Source organism: Peromyscus californicus, unplaced genomic scaffold (genome assembly GCF_007827085.1).
Source record: "Peromyscus californicus insignis strain IS unplaced genomic scaffold, ASM782708v3 Scaffold_3__1_contigs__length_106647218, whole genome shotgun sequence".
Taxonomy (NCBI): domain Eukaryota; kingdom Metazoa; phylum Chordata; class Mammalia; order Rodentia; family Cricetidae; genus Peromyscus; species Peromyscus californicus.
This window is the reverse complement of record NW_026294551.1, coordinates 65264109-65285422: the sequence shown is the minus strand read 5'-3', so window position 1 is coordinate 65285422 and position 21314 is coordinate 65264109. Positions and strand designations below refer to the sequence as shown.

Below are 21314 nucleotides of genomic sequence, written 5' to 3'. Positions count from 1 at the left end.
GGTCCTGAAAAGTGGTGTGGCTAGTGCTCTCTGACCACTTGTGACTCCTCTGTTACAGCCCCCCATGGGCGAGGAAGGCATCCACAAGCGACACCCAGTGGTGGCAGGAGGCAGCGGTGAGGGCAGGAAGCGGTGCCCTTCCCAGTCTTCCAGCAGACCTGCCGCTGGGATCTGCCAACCCCCTCCGACACCTACTGGCCAGGCCACTCGGGAAGAGGCCAGATGGACAAGCCAGCACTCGGACACACTGACTTTGGGAAAGTGATATGCCCAGAAGCCCCTTGGGGTTTGGGATAGAAGGGGTGGGGTGGGCGAGGATCCATGGGGGTGCCCAGTCCCAGGAGAGTGGACAGAGAAGGGACAGGCCTGAAGTTAACTAGGATGGGCCTTTGCACTAAGTTGCGGTGTACACCATTTGGGCTATTAGTGGTGCCCCTGGGCAGGAGCCTCCAAGTACCCCTTCCCCTCCTGTCTCCATGACTTCCATCTTAACTTCTAAGGGGGGAGGGGAAGGGGGGAGATTTTTTTATATATATATATATATATACATATACATATATATATATCAAGTTTTAAATTATTGATAGTTTGTCTGGATTACCAAAATCACTCTTCAGCCCTTCTTGCGGCTGTTAGGCCGACCCGTCTCCCCGCCTCTTCCGCTCCCCTCCAGCCAACTATGCAGCCCACCAGAAGGCTCTGGCGGTGCCCGTGGGCCCCAGAAGCACCAGCCCCTCGATCAACTGGGGTTTGCCATCACCGTGTCCCTGCTGTTCCACATACCCTTCTGCCACCTCTGGGGGAAGGAAACCAAAGGATCTCAGAATGGGGTTGGGGAGTTTCAGCCTCTCCTACCCTCCCCCCCCCCCCCCCAGCCCAGAGACGCTGCTCACACCAGAAGAGACTATTGAAAGATGATTCATTTTATTTTTTTTCTCTGACCTTTCCATCCTTGGGAAAACAGAAAACAAAAACAAAAAACAACAACAACAACAAAAAAAAAGGAAAAAAAGAAAGAAAAAAAAAGACAAAATCGACCACTAAAAAATGACAAAAAAAGTCAGAACCCACCTAATTCATAGAAAGTGACGTCTTTTCCCTCCTTGGAATTTTTCTTCTGTTCTGTTTTTGGAAATAATATTTTTTTAAAAGTTGCCTTATTGTGGAGCGGGAACCTGAACTAATGCCCAAATGCCTGTTTTCCTCCTCGAGCCTCCGAAGAGCTCCACCTGCCTGGGATGCCCCTGGGCTTGGACTAACTAGAACTTTCCTCGGGACTGAGTTGCATGTACAGGGCCTCCCGCCTGGAGGCCAGAGAGTTGGGGGCAGCTCGCTCAGAGCTGTGCCAGGACACCCTGCCGTTTGATCGTCTCCAGCTGACGTCCTGTGTCTGCACACTGCTGCCACTGTCCTTGTTCTGCTTGCTCCATCTCACCAACCCACCCTGCCCTTCCCTCGGAACCCCAAGGCCAAGTTTGCTTCAGACTGTTGTAAACAGAGTTGTTCTTGTCTGGTACACACTTGTCCTCAGCCCAATTGTCTCCCCAACGCCAGGGCAAGGAGGTGAACACCCACTGATGACCACAGCTTAGATCTGTGTCTGACCTTAAAGACCTTTGACCTCAAGGAGGTTTGTCTCACAATTCGGAGAAAGGTGCCATTCTTCAAGGGTCTGGTGTGGTCTTCCCATCTTAATACTCCCACCCCCTGCAAGCCATCTCTACCCACCCTTTCACTGACCCTGCCTGGGATCAAGGGGTGAGAGGAACCCAGGGCTGGGGGATCCTGCCGTTTGGCGAAGCCCTGTGGCAGGAAGGTATATGTGGACATAGAGTATACCTGACTTCTCTTCTTAAGCCACCATCTACTTGAGCTGCCCTGCACATGCTAGAGGAGTGGCTGGAGGCTGCTGTCACCTCGAGTTGGGGAGGGTGATGAAGGACTGAGCATACAGGCTGGGGAGACTGAATGCTCACCTCCACACTGGAACCTGGGCAGCGCAAGGGGGTTGTGATCTTCTTGCTCGGTTACTGAAATTTGTGTGGCCCTTCTCATCACTGAGTTCCTCTGTTGTCCCAAAGGCTGGGACTAGGACACAGCATCCCAGGCTGGCTTGCCCTCTGTCTTTGGGTACCTTGTTGCTTTTAACTTGTGCCCTGCCCCACTCCCGGTGCTTAGTGTGTGCGAATCCCATGTCAGCTCCTGTGACTCAGTTGTCTCCAATGATACAGGAATAGGAACTGCTGATGGGATCTGAGACCTTCCCTGAAGTCTGGTACCTGCCCTGTGGTGTACCTTCACCAAATAGTGGGCTCCCTTCCCTTCCCTTTCTTTCCCCTTCCTTTCCCCATCAGCCCTGGACTGTGTCCAGCACCACAGAACCTCAGGGCTTTGAGGCCCCGGGTGAGGGAAGGTCATCCCATCTAGACTAGTAAGGCTAGGTTTGCCATTCTCTCCTTGATCCTCTCAGGTCCTCTGAGGGAGGAAGCCCTTTTGGGGCAGGAAGGCAAGGCTATCATCTCAATACAGGCTGAGGAGGGGTGGGAATTTTTGTGTGTGTGTGTGTGTGTGTGTGTGTGTGTGTGTGTGTGTGTGTGTGTGTGTGTGTGTGCGCGCGCGCGCGCGCGTTTGTATTTGTTGTGACATGTTAGGAGTTGACGTTGCAGAGTAGTTTACATCTTCACCTTCTGAAGACACTTGAATTTAGGACCGATGTATCTGTGACAAGTATGCCAGGAGTGGCAGGGGCCACCAGAGCAAGCCACTTACCCATCACCATCTTCCCACGGGATCCAAGACCTGAGACAGAGACAGCCTGCCAAACTGAACCGCCTTCATCCTCTGCCTGTACAGGGTTGGTCATCAGCCTGGGCCCAGCAAAGGGCAGACTGTGTTTTGCCCTCTGAGCCTCAAGGCAAATGCACTACTCAGAGAGAAGGCTGCCTGGCCCTGCTCCAGCCTGGACCCTAGGTTCAGACAGAGGTGCTGAGCCCCATGTCATATTGTTGAATGTTTTTGTTCTGTTGCTCTTTCCCACTCCTTTTTGATGACATGTAGAAAAGAAAGCAAGCTGCTTGGAAGGTCTGGAAGCAAGGGAAAGGGCGTGAAGACAAGGCTAATGGTGGAGTGTACCAGAGGCCTGGGGTACCTGGTCCCCTGGATGGGAGCCCCAGGCTACCTCTCTTGTTAAAGGGCCCCTGGATCCTCCCCAGCCCTTCTCTCTCCTCCAGCTATGGGGATGGCAGAGGCAGGAGAGAACTCTCAGCCCAATTCTCACAGGAAAGGAAAACTCGTCATGGGCTTTTCAGAGAAGGTTCCACCTTACGCTCGTACATTGTCTTTACCATGTGGTAGGATGTCACATTCAACAGGACAACAAAATGTAAAATACTTGAATGAGCTTGTATCATAACATTAATATTATTGAGAGTGTCTGCTTCCCAGGCTGAAGTGATTCATTCATTATTCTGGTCCTGCTCTAGTCCTTTGTAATTGGTGGTAATTATTATGCTTTTCTTTTTAATACAAAAAAAATGTATAAAAATAAAAACTTGAAAAGGCAAAACACTGGCTGGTCTCCCATCTGGGACACTGCTGTTGGGTGAGAGAGGAATCTGGTGTGTGTCCCCAGATGGAGAAGCCCACACTATCTCTGCATGAGCATAGTGTACCGTGCAGCCTCTTTTAGAGACTGCATCTACCTAAGGCAGGGCCCTTGGTGCTGCAGTGCATCCAGATGCTTGGCCAGCCTTGACCTTCATGGACCCTGCATCCTCTGAGGCTGTGGTGGCTGGCTCCTCAGTTGTGTGGCCTTACTTCCCTGGTGTTTTGTAGGGTGTGTATCAGGGAAGGGAGCAACACAATCCACTGGAGTTAAATAGAGACTTTATTTACATGCTTCTCCTTTGTCATGCTATTATGGAGAACTTAAGACCTTCACCAATATTAGACCTTATGGGGATAGGCCATGTACCCTTCAGGGAGCCTCATAATCTCCATGTTCTACTTCCTGTCTCTGCCCCTTTTGATGATACTACAAAGAGCATTTCGGAGATGTTCGGGTGACGAGAGGAAATGGCTGCCTGCCATCCAGAGACAGAGGTAGAGTGGGGGAGTGGACTCATTTTGAAGGAATGTAAAGGCGCACGTTACCAAGGCCAGAGGAGGTTGGGACTACTTGCAGAATGCTAAGTTGCCAGCTTCTGTTCGCCTCAGTGCCACAGGATGGAGTCCTGTTATAGACAACTGGCTGGTCAGACATTGACATTGTGTTGTGTTTGTCTAGGCTGCCTCTGAACTGGGCCTAAATCCCCTGAGCAGCTGGGACTATAGTGCAAACCGCTGTACCAAGCTGTGTTAAGAAAAGGATTTTATTTAAGCCACAATAGGGAGTCTTGACTAACCCTCCAACTGAAAATGTAAGCTCAGCACAGTTGTGCTGAGATTTAGCAAATGGTAGTGGAGACAGCCTTCCAGATCCAACCTAGTTGCCAAGTTCTTGGGATCCCAGGCTTCCTAAGCATGCGCTGCCAGGGTGGGGTTCTAGAACACTGGACTAGAAAAGCTCACTGCTACCTAACCTACTCCCTGACATGTTTACTGCTGATTAGCCGTTTAAAGGAAGATGGGACTGCCTTTGGGCCCTGTTCTATGAGGCTCATTGTTGGGGGAGGAGATTATTTTGGGTTTAGAGAGCACTGACCTGGGTCTTCCCCCACACCAGTTCAGCCCCAATAACAACAGGCGAAGGCACAGGGGCTGGGGTGCGCGTCATACTGAGCAGCTCTTGTGGCCTGTCATTGTTTCTTCTGAAGGATTTGTATCTTTGGAGGGCAAAAGTCACCCAGGCTTTCTTGGTAGGAAGCAGGGACCACATCTAGCATGTCAACACATGTGGCCTGTGACTACCACAGGGTGCCCTGGCTATGGGTGTGAAAGAAGTGTGTGGAGCCAGGAAGCCTCCAGTCCCACTATCACCCCATTCTCCGTATCCAACCTAGGCCTCAGGGGAGCTAGCTCTTTGGGGTATTGGAGCCGAGGACCAAGGATTTCCCTCAGGCTCTCAGTGACTTTTCTCCATTGGATGGCCTCCAGCCCAAATAGCTAGTTCTTCTTTCCTAAGTCAACTCCTGGTCCTAACGAACATGAGAAGTAGTTTGAGAGAAGCCCAGATCATACCATGGCCTTGTCCCGGCAGGAAGCATGCATTCCCTTTACCCTAATGGTACAGTCCTCAGAGTATGGTGGCCAAAGGAGGCAAGTTGTTAAGGGCGGCATGGCCCCCAGGCAGTCTCCACACCTCCTACTTGTGAGGAAACACTCTGGATGGTCCAAGCAGACTACTACTCTCCATCTTCTTTGGAGGATCAGGGATGCTCTCTGAAAGTGGGGTGAAGCCCAGCAGGAGGACATGTCTCTCGTAGGCCTTGGTCTGCTTAAACATGATGTCAGTCCCATGCAGGTGATCCAGCACCCCCAGCACCCCATAGCACTGGTTGAACCTGAAGGATGGAAGAGAATGTCTCAGCTGAACCTAGTGGGAAGCTGTGGTTCTCCCTGGGTCCCAGCCCTCCTTCCCATGCTTAGCATCACCGTGCTGCCCGGCTATAACAGCATCCTGGAGCATTGGAAGTGTTCCCTTTGAGGGTGGTCTAGGGTTTTTGTTAAAGTTGAGAGCCACTGTGTGATTATGAACTGGAGTATTGAACCCTGGGCCTTTCATATCGTGGGCAAGTGCCTGCCCGCCCTCTTCTGGGTACTGTGCATGACTACTTGCACAGACACCAGAGTGTGGGGCATTGATGTCGTCCACTGATCTTAGCTCTCTTTACCTTGTTCTTCCTAAACCGGAGTTCACCTCTTCACCAAATCCACTGACCTGGGTTCACCAAATCCCCAGCTATCCTGTCTCCTCAGTGCTAGGGCTGTAGGTATGCACAGGACCAAAGCAGACATGTGGTGGGTGCTGAGATACCTCACTCTAGAGACCCACCAGCTGAGACCTGGGATTAAAGGCCTGCCACCACGCCCTTCACACCTCTTTTCTTGGGGGGGGGGTGTTTCAAAACAGGGTTTCTCTTTAGCAGCCTTGGCTGTCTCAGAAATCATTTTGTAGACAAGGCTGGCCTTCAACTCAACAGAGGTCCAATACCTGCCTCTGCCCCCAAGTGCTGGGACTAAAGGCAGCACCACCATGCCTGGCTCCTTATCCGCTTTGACTGGGACTCCGGTGTGCAGAAGCTAGAACTTCATGCGGACCTAGGCTTGTTCAGACAGGGTGAGGGGTTCCTTGCACCAGAACACCTTGGAAAACATTAGGAGGCAGGCTCCCAGGCCATGATTCACAGACACTTTGGTTGGTTTGGAATGGAACCCAAGAACCTGTGTTCTAAGTGTCTGTTGTCTTAGGATGCTCGTAGATGGTGCTTTGAAAAGCCTGGGATGAGGCCTATTTTTGGTGTGGAACCATGAATCCCAGCACTTAGGAGACAGGCAGGAGGATCTCTGAGTTTGAGGCCAGCCTGGTCTACATGAGAAGTAGGATAGCAAGGACTACATGGAAAACTCTGTCTTAAAACCAAAGAAAGAGCCCACATTGCATAAAAGTGCCAAATTTTTATGCACACAGGTTCCAGGAGATGATTCAAGGCTCATGAGAGATTCAGCAGGCCCAGAACCCAAATAATGGTTAAAATTCCAAACTGGCTGGGCGGTGGTGGTACAAGCCTTCCAGGACAGGCACCAAAGTTACACAGTGAAACCCTGTCTCGAAAAACAAAACAAAAAATTTCCAAACTGCAGGAAGGACCTGGTGTCAAAGGGAAAGGAAAAAAGATGGAGGTCACCGGGCGGTGGTGGAGCACGCCTTTAATCCCAGCACTCGGGAGGAAGAGGCAGGTGGATCTCTGTGAGTTCCAGGAAAGGCACAAAACTACACAGAGAAACCTTGTCAAGAAAAACGGAAAAAAAAAAAAAAAAATGGAGGTGGTTCTACCTAGTTATCATCTTCCCTGTACCCAGCTGTCCCCTTGACTGGCTCACATTCAGATGGAGACTCCACTGTCTGCAGACACTTGGGTCTTGCAACAAGGGTGCTGTTGGCTTACTTGAGGTGGTGGTAGTCGTGGAACTCAGGCGAGCGCAGGAAAGGCAGGTGGTAGCCACAGTGGGAGATAGTGGCGCTGAGGAGGACCAGGGACAACCACACAGTGATGGAGGACAGGTGAGAGCCCATTGCTAGAGGACCCACCATAACTGGCAACATGTTGGAAACCTGTAAGAGAGAGGATTCCAGGAGATGGAGGGACCCAGCTGGGTGTTCACTCTGGCCTGAGTGGTGCTGCAGGGAGACCTTGGCTTGTAACTTAGGACACTCAACTCAGCTTCACCTTCCTCTGGAGCAGAGTCAGTGTATAGAAGGTTGGGGAGAATAATGTAACACACACTGGGCACCTGGAATAGCTAAGAGATGGCAGCTTTTCAGTGGGAAGAAAGATTACAAGGGCAGAGAACCACCAGCCTCCATTCTGAGCTCCAGGGGCTGTATTTACCACGTGTTCAATAGGGTGGGCATAGAGTGAGATCACACCAATGGGTGCTGTCCATTCATGATGTTTCTTGTGAATTTTCTTGTACAATGTTGGGTGGTGAAGGAGCCTGGAAAGATAATTGAGAGTTGGTAATTGCCAACCTGCCCTTTGCCTCCATCCTGAGCAGATCATCAGAAAGCAAAGGTGGGAATGAGGTCCACATCTGAGGAGCTGGCATCAACTCCTTGCCCTCCTCTAGTCTGACTGTGGACGATAAGGCAGGCTTATGTTGCCTGGTAACCCCAGTGGTGAAGGAAACTGATGCCATAAAGGACTCTCCGGAAGTGGATGGGAACTGACCCGATCTCCCAAGCAGGGCAACTCTTCCTTCACTTAGCATCATGTCAGTTGGAGATTAAGTTGTGTCTCAGGCAATTATGGGTGTGGGGCCTGAGGACAGAGACATTCAGTGGCCTCTGCTGACCAGGGAGCTGTCCCAGGGTGAATCCAGCTGTGTGTCTGTAAAGAACTCACCGGTGTGAGTAGTAGAAGAAGATTTCCACCATGAGGGTGAAAAAGGCCAGCTCCACGAGGAACCAGTGGAAGGTGGGCAGGTCTCGGCAGCAGGGGTCTCCCCTCCACTTGAAGAAAGGGTAGAAGATGATCAGCATGGGAAGAGAGATCATAGTCTGGTTGAAAACAGCTGTGCGGATAGACTGATGCAGTTTCACAGGGTCCACCTGCCGGGAGACAGAAGGAATGGAGAAAGGGGACATGTGAAGTAGGTCTCTACCTGACCTGCTCAGGGTGGGCTTCTGGGAGTAACTGGGGTAGTCCACAGTCAGGGTCTGGCTATGGTGAGCAGTACATTCCTTGCCTGTCCTCGAGAATATCCCACAGAGCATAGGTTCTGTGGGCCTGGGTCCACTACTGCTGAGTTCTGGCCTACAGAACACCCAGTGCTCTACAAGGACAATGAAGCAAATACCAGTTAAACACATAGGAAGAGATAAGCAGTGATGATTGGCTTAGCCATCTTGATGAAGGATTTCAGAAGAGGTCTCTGACCTCAAGGCAGGCTAGACTGTCCTAGCCACATAAAGGGAACAAGGCATCTGAATGGGTGTGAGGCCAGCATGGCCAGGTCCCCCATCTCAGCTCTGCTTGTGGCCAATCTGAGATGCTGAACAGATGACACACTAGTCCCAGGAGAAAAGGATAAATGGTCACTTTGCATTGCCTAAGAACTGTCAGCCTCCACCCAGTGCCCTGGTGGCTGCAGGATACCCCTGGGTATCTGAGAATTAGGACTAGAGAAACAGGATGGAGGAGTCAGCAGAAAGAGACTAGAAACAATAGGAGTCACCCAGTGTCTCAAACTTGTAACAGTTTAGGAAAAAGTTACAGAGTAAATGGTTGAATCTGAAATGGTGTGTGGATGAGTCTCCTATATTTTTCCTACATTTCTCGCTGTTTTAAACTTCCTTACTATGGGAATGCCGGTTGCTGTAGGCTTAAGGAAAAAAAATATAAATATAAATATATATATATATATATATATATATATATATATATATATATATATATATATATATATATATATAAAAACAACTTCCTTACTATTAAATGCTGGGAAAAAGACAGCCAAGAGGAAGGTCAGAGACTGCATAGCCCGTTCTGAGAGGACATGGACAGTTCTGAGAAGTGCATAGACACCTCTGAGAAGACAGTGTAGACCGCTCTGAGAAGTGCATAGAGGACTCTGAGACAGTGTAGACAGTTCTGAGAAGGTGCATAGAGGATTCTGAGACAGTGTAGACAGCTCTGAGAAGTGCATAGAGGACTCTGAGACAGTGTAGACCGCTCTGAGAAGGTGCACAGAGGACTCTGAGACAGTGTAGACCGATCTGAGAAGTGCATAGAGGACTCTGAGACAGTGTAGACCGCTCTGAGAAGGTGCACAGAGGACTCTGAGAAGACAGTGTAGACAGCTCTGAGAAGTGCATAGAGGACTCTGAGACAGTGTAGACCGCTCTGAGAAGGTGCACAGAGGACTCTGAGAAGACAGTGTAGACAGCTCTGAGAAGTGCATAGAGGACTCTGAGACAGTGTAGACAGCTCTGAGAAGTGCATAGAGGACTCTGAGACAGTGTAGACAGCTCTGAGAAGGTGCATAGAGGACTCTGAGACAGTGTAGACAGCTCTGAGAAGGTGCATAGAGAACTCTGAGACAGTGTAGACCGATCTGAGAAGTGCATAGAGGACTCTGAGACAGTGTAGACAGCTCTGAGAAGTGCATAGAGGACTCTGAGAAGACAGTGTAGACAGCTCTGAGAAGTGCATAGAGGATTCTGAGACAGTGTAGACAGCTCTGAGAAGTGCATAGAGGACTCTGAGACAGTGTAGACAGCTCTGAGAAGGTGCACAGAGGACTCTGAGACAGTGTAGACAGCTCTGAGAAGGTGCATAGAGGACTCTGAGACAGTGTAGACAGCTCTGAGAAGGTGCATAGAGGACTCTGAGACAGTGTAGACCGATCTGAGAAGTGCATAGAGGACTCTGAGAAAGTGTAGACCGCTCTGAGAAGTGCATAGAGGACTCTGAGACAGTGTAGACCGCTCTGAGAAGGTGCATAGAGGACTCTGAGACAGTGTAGATGTTCTGAGAAGGTGCATAGAGGACTCTGAGACAGTGTAGACAGCTTGAGTGCATAGTTGACTCTGTAGAGAGCTGTGCCTCATGGGAAGCATAACAGGAGGCGGTGTGGACTTGGGTTAAGTGGGGCAGGGGCTGGTTTTGGATTTGGAAATGGTCTTGGCTGCTGGAGAGATGACTGATTACCAGCACTGGCTGTTTTTACAGAGCACCCAGTGAGATTCCCAGCATGCATATGGTGGCTCCTTACTGTCACTCTGGTATCTTCTTGTGGACTCTGGGTGCCCCATATGTGTGGTACACAGACATACATGCAGACAAAGCACCCACACACATTTTTTAATGTATTGAAACAGTCTCATGTAGGGAAAGCTGCTCTTGAACTCCTGATCTCTCCTCCTACCTCCCTCTTGATGCCACCATTCCAGCTGTGTGCCATCACACCCAGCCAAGGTTTGTGTTTTACTTTTTTTTTTTTTTAAAGATTTATTTGTTTATTATGTATACAGTATTCTGCCTACATGTAGGCTTGCAGGCCAGAAGAGGGCACCAGATCTCATTACGGATGGTTATGAGCCACCATGTGGTTGCTGGGAATTGAACTCAGGACCTCTGGAAGAACAGTCAGAGCTCCTAACCTCTGAGCCATCTCTCCAGCCCCCTGTGTTTTACTTTTTAGAGATGGCAAAAGTAAAGCATTTACGTGACAATTCAAAGAGAAATTAGCTGGGTTTTGAAAGAGACAGAATAGTAAGAAAGAGGGAAGCATGCAGAGTCATTTCCTGGATCAAAAAGGACAGGAGCCAGGAGACTGGCAGGCACAACCCAGAACACAGCAGGAGACCCAGTGCTGTTGGAGCTGGTTATGGGGCTTTCATTCCCTTGGTGCAGCAGAAGCCAGGTTAGGAAGGAGAGAATGGGAGAGTGTCTGTGTGGGCAGGCTAGGATGCTAGGAATGCCTGCCGCCATCAGCTCCCACTGCAGCCTGTTCCTAGGATCCTTCAAAAGTCAGCACCTCCCACAGCTAGCCAGGGACTAGATGGTCCCAAGCTCCTTCCTGATGTGTCCTCAGAAAGTCTGAAGCACAGGTGTGCTGGCCTTGGAGTTTCATGGGTGAGCTCTGCCTCTGCGGCCTGGAAAGCTGAAACTTGAACAGGTCCCTCACCTCTAGACCTTGGCCTCTGGGAGAAGCCCCCACACGGCCTACTGCTCTCGAGTCACTGCATACAGAAAGGTTTCCAGGTGGCACATGATATCTAGAGCTGTAGACTGCTGAGGATCTGTAGGAGCCCTGGAGCTGGAAAGGCCCAAGGTGGGGCTGGGACATGGCTCAGTGGGTAGAGGGCCTTCTTGGTGTCCTTGAGCCCTGGGATTGATCCTCAGTATCATAACATAATGAGGTGGAGGAAGGAAGATAGGAGTTCAAGGTCATCCTCAACTATATAGGAAGGTGGAGGCCAGCTGGGCCCAATGAGACCCTGTTTGGGTTGGGAGAAGGGAAGAAAGAGGATGTTCTAGTCTATGTCATGTGATACCCAGGGTCCATGACAAAGCTTCATCTGAAACATGACAGACCCCACAGCGCTCAGCCTGAAGATGAAGGCATTTAGTCATGGTGGCTGCTCAGAGACAGAAGGTCTGCAGATGAAAGGGTCTTACAGGCCAAATACTGACACAAGGGCTTCCAGGCTGTTCTGCCAGGGGGAGCTGGAGGGAGGCTCCCAGCTCTCTGGTAGCTGTCCTCTCAGGAGGGGACCATTTCACAGGGCTCCACCAGGACTCCTTTCCACCCTACTGCCTTCAGGGTCAGGCTGGGCAGACTCCTTGAGAGCAGAGGTGACTCATTGGGCACCTGGGCAGGTTAACAGCCAATTGCCAGGAGAGTTGGGTGGGGCTGAGGGAACAGCTTGTTTTCCTAATCAACCTCTGCAGGGTTGTGTAAGGGAAGATTGTCTGCAGGTTGTCAGAGCAGCAGGCAGGCAGGGCCAGACTGCAGTGTGGTGATTCAGCCCCTACAGTGAGCAAGTGCAGCTGCTAAGAAGCTGGAGCTATTCCTGCCTTCCTGTGGTTGTCTTGACAGCTCACACTGCTGGCTGCCTTGGATGATGGTGGTGCATGCCTTTGATATCAGCACCTGGGAGGCAGAGGCAGGCTGATCTCTGTGAGTTCAAGGCCAGGCTGGTCTACATAGTGAGTTCCAGGACAGGCAGAACTACATAGAGAGATCCTGTCTTAACAAAAAAATAAATAAGGATTTGCTAACATGACTACCTCATTCATCCACGGTCTGCACCACCATCTGCCACAGTGAAGTTTCCTCCCTTGGGGCAGTGGATGTCTGGTTTCAGATTCATGGTCCCTGTGCCATGGGTAAAGTGCTGCTGGTGTTTCTGAGACAGCCCAGGCCAGGCTGAGGCAGTCATTTCTTTCCCTAATACGCTAAACACAGTGTCATGGGGCAGCCTGTGCTGGGAATAAGGAGACCAGGACATTGGTGTAGACTGGTCACTGGCTGAGTGGCCTTTTCATTTTCTTTTTTTATTAGGGTGTGTGTGTGTGTGTAGGTGCCTCTGTGTCCTGATGAGCACCTGAAGGTCAGAATAAATGAAGTTTTTCTTCTTCCTCTGTGTGGGTTCCAGGGATCAAACTCAGGTCTTCGGGCTTGGCAGCAGATGACCTTACTTGCTGAACCATCTCACTGGCCTTTTCTTTTAGACAGGGTCTCATGTAGCCCTAGGTACATTCAGACTTCTCATGTAGCCAAGGATGACTTTGAACTTTTACCTCCTGCCTCCCCTCCCCTAATACTTGGATTATAGCTGCACACCTCCACATGTGCATATATGCTCTTTGGGTGGAACTCAGGGCTTCTTTCAGGCTAGACAAGCACTCTACCAACCAAGTACACACTCTCTCTCTCTCTTTCACACACACACACACACACACACACACACACACACACACATACACACACACACAAACACGCACAAACGCTCCCTTCTCTCTAAGCTGGATTCAGGTCACCTGGAAGGTAAGTCATCTTCTTGCCCTGACTCTGGTCCCGGCATCCCCAGACTAACAGCTGCAGTGACACTCACCGGCTCGTTCTTGCCCAGTTGGATGCGGTAACGGGAGATGAAGGTGGGTTTCCCTGTGATGTCCACCACCAGCAGGAGGCCATTGAAGCCCCAGAAACAGAGCCCAGGGACGAGGAAAGTACCTAGGCAGAGAGCAGAGGGACTTAGAGCAGTCCTGGGTACCACAGTAGCTCACTAGGAAGTGACTGAACACCTGCATGGATCTGTCCCTGCCTGGTGACACACTGCTTGTGTCCTAGCCATGGACCTGGAAAAGTCACTAAATGTCTGTATTTGTTCTGTCTTGTCTGTCTGTCTTTCTGACTATGTGTGTTCACCCCTCCCCTGTGTGTGTGTTTGTGACAGGGTCTCTCTGTGTAGTCCAGGCTGGCCTTGAACTCATTTAACTCCTGGCTCGGCCTCTTAAATGCTGGAATTAAAGGTATGTCCCACCACACTTGGGGTATTGTGTTTTGTTTTGTTTTGTTTGATTTGTTTTGAGGCAGGGTCTCAGTCTGTCCTAGGCTGCTCTGAAACTCACTGTATAGTCCAGACAGACCCCAAACTCATGGCAATCCTCCTGCGTCAACTGCCTGCTGGGATAAGTGTTGCTGCTGTACCCTCTAAGCACAGTTACTGATGACACTCCCTTTAGCTCAGAAGAGTGTTCCTATATGAATGGTGAAGCAATTTGGACACCTGGTCTATTATTCCCAGTGCTGACACTCTATGTATATTTTAGAAGTTGGACAGTGGTAGAGCACGCCTTTAATCCCAGCACTTGGGAGGCAGAGGCAGGCAGATGTCTCTGAGTTCAAGGCCCTCCTGGTCTACAGAGTGAGTTTCAAGACAGCCAGGGCTGTCAACACAGAGAAACCCTGCCCCACCCCCCAACAAAGAAAGAAATTTTTAAAAAATACTGATCGAAGGCAGGAGGCTCAGAAGTTCAATGGCCATCCTCAGCTACATAGCCCATTCTTGGACATCTGGGATACTTGAAACCCTATGCCAAGAAGAAGAAAAATAGAGCCTGCAGGATGGCTAGTGGTAAAGCTCTTGTTAGACAAGCCTGATGATCTGAACTCCACCCCACAAACCACATTAACGTGCAAAGAGAGCAGTAACTTCAGACCTGTCCTCTGACCTCCACACACCTAATGTGGAATATGCATGTCCCTGCCCACATCCCACACACAATAATAAATAATAAGAAAATGCTGACCAAGTCACACTTAATGTGGCTGTATGTTTCACGCCCACATTGTCATATCTTTAATCTCCCACTTATGACAGTATTCAAAGGGATATGACAGTGTTATCTAACTACTGTGACCTCTTACTGGATTGAGAATCCTGAGGGACAAGGACACTGTTTCACTGTCTCTATCTCCTTCCTTTAACCCTTCCCTTTCCCATCAAACACGGTGTCTGGGGTCGGAGGGCTGTAGGAAGGACATGGCCAGTGTGGGAAGAGCACTGGTAGACCCATTCTGCAGGATAGTTGGAAAGACTCTGAAGTGAAAAAGAAAGAGACAGAAAGGAAATACACATACGTTTGTGCGTAGAGATGCTGATACAGCATCTTTAAACCGAACAAGAAAAGCTGCTCAGTGGGGCCGAACGCCTATAATCCCAGCACTTGGGAGGCAGAGGCATGTGGAGCTCTGAGTTTGAGGCCAGCCTGGTCTACAGAGTGAGTTCCAGGACAGTCAGGGCTACACAGAGAAACTTTGTCTGGAAAAATCAAAATAAAATAAAATGAAATCACAGGAATACCTGGGAGATAGAGAGACATGGCTCAATAGTTAAGAGCACTGGCTGCTCCTCCAGAGGACCCAGGTTCAATTCCAATTACCCACATAGTGGCTCCCAACCATTTGTAACTCCAAGGGAAACCAATACCCTCCTCTGACCTCCCAGCTCTTGTATGAGCATGGTGCACGTACATAGACTCAGGCATACACACAAACACATACAGGAAATAAATTGTTTTTTTAAATCACAGGAAACATTTAGAGTAGCCTAATTGTCTGTGAGTAGGAGATGACCTAAGAGTCCTTCACATGACAGATCAGGGCTGGCCCTTTGAAATATTAAGCCCTTGCTCATGTGCCAAGATGGTACAAGTATTCAGCGAAAACCTTCATTAAAAACAGCAGGTTGGGCAGGTAGTGGAGCATGCTTTAATCCTAACACTCAGGAAGCAGAGGCAGGAGGATATCTGTGAGTGCAAGGACAGCCTGGTCTATAAACTGAATTCCAGGACAGCCATAACTACATAATGAGACCCTGTCTCAAAAAACACAACAAGCCTGGCAGTGGTGGTGCACGCCTTTAATCCCAGCACTTGGGAGGCAGAGCCAGGTGGATCTCTGTGAGTTCGAGGCCAGCCTGGGCTACCAAGTGAGTTCCAAGTTCCAGGAAAGGTGCAAAGCTACACAGAGAAACCCTGTCTCGAAAAAAAAAAAAAAAAAAAAAAAAAAGCCACAACAAAGTTGAGCAGAGGTAGCTACAAGTCTTTAATCACGGCACTCAGGAGGCAGAGCTACCAGGATCTCTGTGAGTTTGACACCAGCCTGGTCTCCAGAGGGAGATCCAGGAGAGGCACCAAAACTACACAGTAAAACCCTGTCTTGAAACCCCACCCCCCAAAAAAGGATAAAATAAAAACCCACAACAAACAGCAAATTGAACCCACAAGCAGGTAAAGCCTTGCAGCAAGCTTGAAACCTGAGTTTAATTCCCAGCACCACATGGTAGAAGGCAAGAACCAACTTCTGCAATTGTCCTCTGACCTCCACATGCATGCTCTGGCATGCTCATGCCTCCTTCACAGGCACATGAAATAAATATAATAATGATATTAAAATGACAACAATAAATGATAATGAACTAGTATGGGGAAAGAACAAGTGTGGAGCCCAACACACAGCCCTCAGCCTGGATCCTCACCTGTAAGGAACAGCATCCACTCGTTGCCTTCAAATGTAGACAGCAGTTTCTCCCACTGGGTCTGCCAAAAGTAGCCAGAAGCACCCCAAAACCTCTGAAGATGCCTTGGAGAGAAAAGCATTTACGTGTTTGTGAGCAGACTGGGAAGCCAGCTCTTTCATGCCGTGCCTCTCACCCCAAAGGTCTGAGGCACACTTACCATGTGACTGAGTTCCAGAAGGCTACAGACAAGAGCAGCCCAGAGCCCAGGATGAGAGCCATCCTCATCATGGAGCCCCAGATGTGTTTCTCCTGCAGGAGGTGAGGGTGTCAGGCCGATCAGGCTCCTGCTGGGAGCAGGTGGATGACCTTTCCCTGTCTGTGGAAGGTCCTTCCCTACCAAGGGCTCTTGGCTGTGTCTGGGTGTGTTTGTGAAAACCAGGACTCTAGACTGGGGGAGGGAAGAGGATTGCCCCAACTTCAAGATACTGTTGAGCAATGTTGCCGCCCAGATCTGGATGGAAAAGGCATTGAACAGCTGTGCCATGTGTATGTCATCAGACCTCATGGCAAAGGTAAAGAGCCACTCAATGTGCCCTGGAGTCTCTTTTTCAATGGTCACAATTACAGGCAGGTATGGTGGCACACAACTGTAATCCAAGCTCTTGGGAGGTGGGCACAGGGAGATGAAGAATTCAATGTTGGCCTGGGCTGCTTGAAACCCTGTCTCAAAAAGTCCACTGACAACCACTGGATGATGGCCCTTACACAATCTCCAAAACGTTCTAAACTAGAGGTCATAGAAGGCATGAAGACCAAGTAGCAGGGTCCCAGGCCTCTCCCAGTGTCACACCCACATCTCTTGTACTGTAGACAAGCAGGGCAGTGGTGGAGCACGCCTTTAAATCCAGCACTTTGGAGGCAGAGGCAGGTGGATCTCTGAGTTGGAGGCCAGCCTGGTCTACAAAGTGAGTTCCAGGATATCCAGGGCTACACAGAGACACCCTGTCTCAAAAAACAACAAACACATAGGACATACTGGATGTAGGGTCTCTATGATGTGGACACCAGGTCTCACTCCAGCTAATGACTAGGACAGACACGGAACTTTCACGGAGCTGACCTGAGAGGACACTACTTTCTTCCAGACTCAAGACCTGAGGGCCATATGGTTTCATTGGTCCATTCCAAGAAACCTGAATCTTCAAGTCAGCTCTCAGCCCTGTCTATTCTACTCTCCATCCAAAGATAAAAGTCCTTTTCACAGCCAGTGAAGGTACACGTTAGGGCACAGCCTCAGGAATGCACTCTCTCGTCTCTCCTTTCCTACTCTGAAGTCTCTTTCTCTACCTGCCCTCTGTCTAGATTGGATTGCCCCAGACCAATCACAACTTGTAGTGTGTGTGTGTGTGTGTGTGTGTGTGTGTGTGTGTGTGTGTGTGTGTGCGCGTGCGCGCGCGCGCGCGCGCACATGCCAGATGCCATCCCTGGGTGTTGATCCTCAGGCCTGCCCACCTTGTCTTTTGCAACAGAATCTCTAACTGGGACCTGAAGCTCACTGATGAGGCTAGAATAAAATAAATCCTGTTTTAAAATTACAAAAAAATAAAAAAGAAAGGGTGAATTTCATCTACAGGATTGCTCAGGAGGGTTTCCTGAGCTCTGCAGCAGGCCAGATAAAGGACAATGGTCCCCTTGGAGTTCAGGGACATGCAGTGTAGAGCTGAGCTGGGTCAAAGGATGTCCCTCCACCTCTCAGTGCATGGCAGCTTTATTGTCTCTACAGCAGTTGAAGAAATGAACAGTTCCAAAGCTCAGGGCTGAGGCAGAGAGCAGAGGGTCAATGTAAAAGGTTATGGACTTTCCAGCTTCCTCTCTCTCTCTCTCTCTCTCTCTCTCTCTCTCTCTCTCTCTCTCTCTCTCTCTCACACACACACACACACACACACACACACACACACAGAGATAGAGATGAGAGAGGAGAGAGAGAGAGAGAGAGAGAGAGAGAGAGAGAGAGAGAGAGAGAGAGAGAAGCAAGTACATTGTGTAGTCCTAAAGGGGTTTAGAGCCTGGTGCTCTGTGCCTGGTCACTAAAATGAAAATATCACCTTGGAGCAGCCACCCCTGAAGCCTTGGACTGTATAGAAAACATAAAAGAGCCAGGGACTGGTGGCACACATCTTTCATCCCCACAATTGAGAGACAGAGGCCTGTGAATCTCTGATTTTGAGGCCAACCTGGTCTACATAGAAATTCCAGGATAGCCATGGCTATGTTGAGACAAAAGGGAACAAGAGACTATGGAGCCCCCAGGGAGGGGCTGCCCTTAACCAGCACAGTGGGAGAGCAGGTGCTTACCTGGTTGGACTTCCCATGATGTCTTGGGCTTTCCATGTCTCCTCTCATCTGGAAGACAAAGTACAGGTTTTGGAGTCCCTGCCACATGCCGCTGGGGAGGGGACAGTGAAGGAGGACAAGGCTGGCACCAGACAAACTGATCCTAAAACTTATGCTGGGGAAATGAACAGTAAAGAGCTAAGAAAATGCCAGAAAGAAAGAGTGTTGGGAGGGGCAAAGACAAGGACTGTGACTCTTCCAACACTGAAGGCAGAGCTTCATACAAAACTGACTGGGGCTGGAGAGATGGCTCAGCAGTTGAGAGCACTGGTTGCTCTTGTGAGGACCCAGGTTCCGTTCCTAACACCCACAGGATGGTTCAAAACCATCTGTAACTCCAGTTCCAGGAGATCTGATGCCCTCTTTGGCCTCCTTAGGCATCAGGCATGTATGTGGTACATATACTTACATGCAGGCAAAGCAATCATACACTTACATCCTTAAAAAAGATTATGTGCAGGTGTTTTTTGTGTGTTGTGGGTATTGCACATGAGGGCAGGTCCCTGTGAAGCCTGAAGAGGCATCTCACAGAGTTACTGGAGGTGGGGCTACAGGTCATTGTGAGACAATGAATGTGACTTCTGGGGCCTGAACTGGGTCCTCTGAAGGTGAGGAACACTCTTATTGACTGAGTCATTTCTCCAGCGCTGCCCTTTCCCTTTTCTGTACTTCTTGGTTGTTTTATTCTATTTAATTAGGAGTGTATGTGAGTTCTTCTCAGTTGTTGACTTTTGAGTCAACAGTTCTCTGGGAGGAGTTGGCCTGGGGACAGCTGGGGCATGCTGAGAGCCCTCGGGGTCTAGTGCCTGCCTTGATTTGCCCCTGGCCTGGCTGGTGAATAGCCTGTTTGTTTTATGACAGAGCTTTTTTTTTTTTTCAATTTCAAAATTTGTGTAATCATTTTTTTTATTATTATTATTAAGAAATTGTCGGCGCTGTAGAGATGGCTCTGGGTTTAAGGCACTGGCTGCTCTTCCAGAGGTCCTGAGTTCAATTCCAAGCAACCACATAGTGGCTCACAGCCATCTGTAATGACATCTGGTGTCCTCATCTGGCTTGCAGGAATACATGCAGGCAAAACACTGTATATGTACTTAATAAATCTTTTTTTAAAAAAATTATTTTAAAAAAAGGAAATTGTCTATTCATTTTACATACCAACCACAGATCCCCCTCTCCTCCCTCCTCCTGGCCCCCAGCCTTCCCCTCTAACCCACCATCTATTCCCACCTCCTCCAAGGCAATGCCTCCCGTGGGGTGTCTGCAGAACCTGGTACATCCAGTTGAGGCAGGTCCAAGCCCCTCCTCCTGCACCCAGGCTGCACAAGGTATACCACCATAGGCACTGGGCTACAAAAAATCCACTCACATGGAGGGTGAGTTGGGGGGAAAGACAGGGAGCAGGAGTAGGGAGGAGAGGTGTATCTGTGGTTGTTATATAAAATGAATAGAAAATGTCTTAAATTAAAAAAAAAAAGCCCACTCATGCACCAGGGTTGGATCCTGATTCCCCTGCCAGGGGCCCCCCTAAAGAGTTCAAGCTAAACAACTGTCTATGCAGAGGGCCTAGTCCAGTCCCATGGGGGCTCCATAGCTATTGGTCCACAGTTCATGAGTTTCCACTAGTTTTGCCTGGTCGTTTCTGTATATGTCTCCATCATGATCTCAATGTCCCTTGATCACAGAATCTCTCCTCTCTCTCATCTACTGGACCCCTGGGGTTTGGCCTGGCCATGGATCTCTGTATCCGTGGATCTCTGTATCTGCTTCCATCAGTTACTGGATGAAGGCTCTATGATGACAGTTAGGGTATTCACCAATCTGATTACCGGAGTAGGTCAGTTCAGGCACCCTCTTCACTATTGCTAGTAGTCTAATGTGGGGTCATCCTTGTGGATTCCTGGGAACTTCCCTAGCACCCTGTTTCTCCAATTCCCCTGATATCTCCCTCTATCATGGTATCTCTTTCCTTGCTCTCCCACTTTTTCCCTGTTCTAGCTTGACCATCCCATTCCCCTATGTTCTCATCCCCCATCCCATGATCTCCATATCCCCCTGTCACCCCCAGATTGCTCATGTCTATCTAATCTATTTCTCTTTCACTGGGCGGTCTACTCCTCCCTCTTAGGGTCCTCCTTGTTAGCTATCTTCTCTGGAGCTGTGAGTTGTAGTCTGGTTATCCTTTGCTTTACATCTAGTATCCACTTATGAGTGGGTACATACCATGTTTGTCCTTCTGATCTGGATTACTTCGCTCAGGATGATATTTTACGTTCCATCCATTTGCCTGCAAATTTCATGATGCCATTTTTTTTTTGTTTTTTTTTTTTTTTTACTGCTGAGTAATACTCCATTGTGTAGACAGAGCTCTAATAAGTCTGTGGAAAATATTCAGCTTCTAACTGTAAGAGACAATGAGCTGTCACCTCACATTGATTAGGATAGCTATTGTGAAATGCAATACAGGGCTGGGGGTGTGGCTTAGTGACTGGAGCTGGTGTGTAGCACTTAGGAAGCTCCGGGTTCCAACCCCAACAGCAGACAGGTTGATGCACAAATGCCTGTAATCCCAGCACTCAGCAGTCAGGAGGACAGGAGTTCAGAGTAAGGACGTTTGATGGGATCCAAGTGTGGTGGGACACAGTTGTCATCTCAATGCTGGGGTGTCAAGGACAAAGGGACCCCTGGGCTCATTGGCCGGCCAGTCAGGCTAGCTGAATCAGAA

The 21314-nt window shown here is 49.4% G+C and overlaps 2 protein-coding genes across 2 annotated transcripts in view; one reads left to right on the top strand and one right to left on the bottom strand.

Moving 5' to 3' along the window:
* Larp1 (La ribonucleoprotein 1, translational regulator) overlaps positions 1-3565 on the top strand; it is a 53666-nt gene extending 50101 nt beyond the window's left edge. The window contains exon 19 of the mRNA XM_052757566.1: positions 59-3565. Coding sequence (XP_052613526.1) covers positions 59-265 — 207 coding nt within the window. The 3' untranslated portion in view covers positions 266-3565. The remainder of the gene's footprint in view (positions 1-58) is intronic.
* Positions 2560-14843, bottom strand: LOC128122598 (fatty acid hydroxylase domain-containing protein 2-like). The gene is made up of 6 exons (XM_052758238.1): positions 14815-14843; positions 13283-13436; positions 8064-8269; positions 7551-7656; positions 7107-7273; positions 2560-5501 (listed from the first exon to the last, which is right to left on the bottom strand). The coding sequence occupies exons 1-6, from the start codon at positions 14841-14843 to the stop codon at positions 5303-5305; spliced, it is 861 nt and encodes a 286-aa protein (XP_052614198.1). The 3' UTR covers positions 2560-5302.
* Between the last annotated feature and the right edge of the window lie 6471 nt (positions 14844-21314).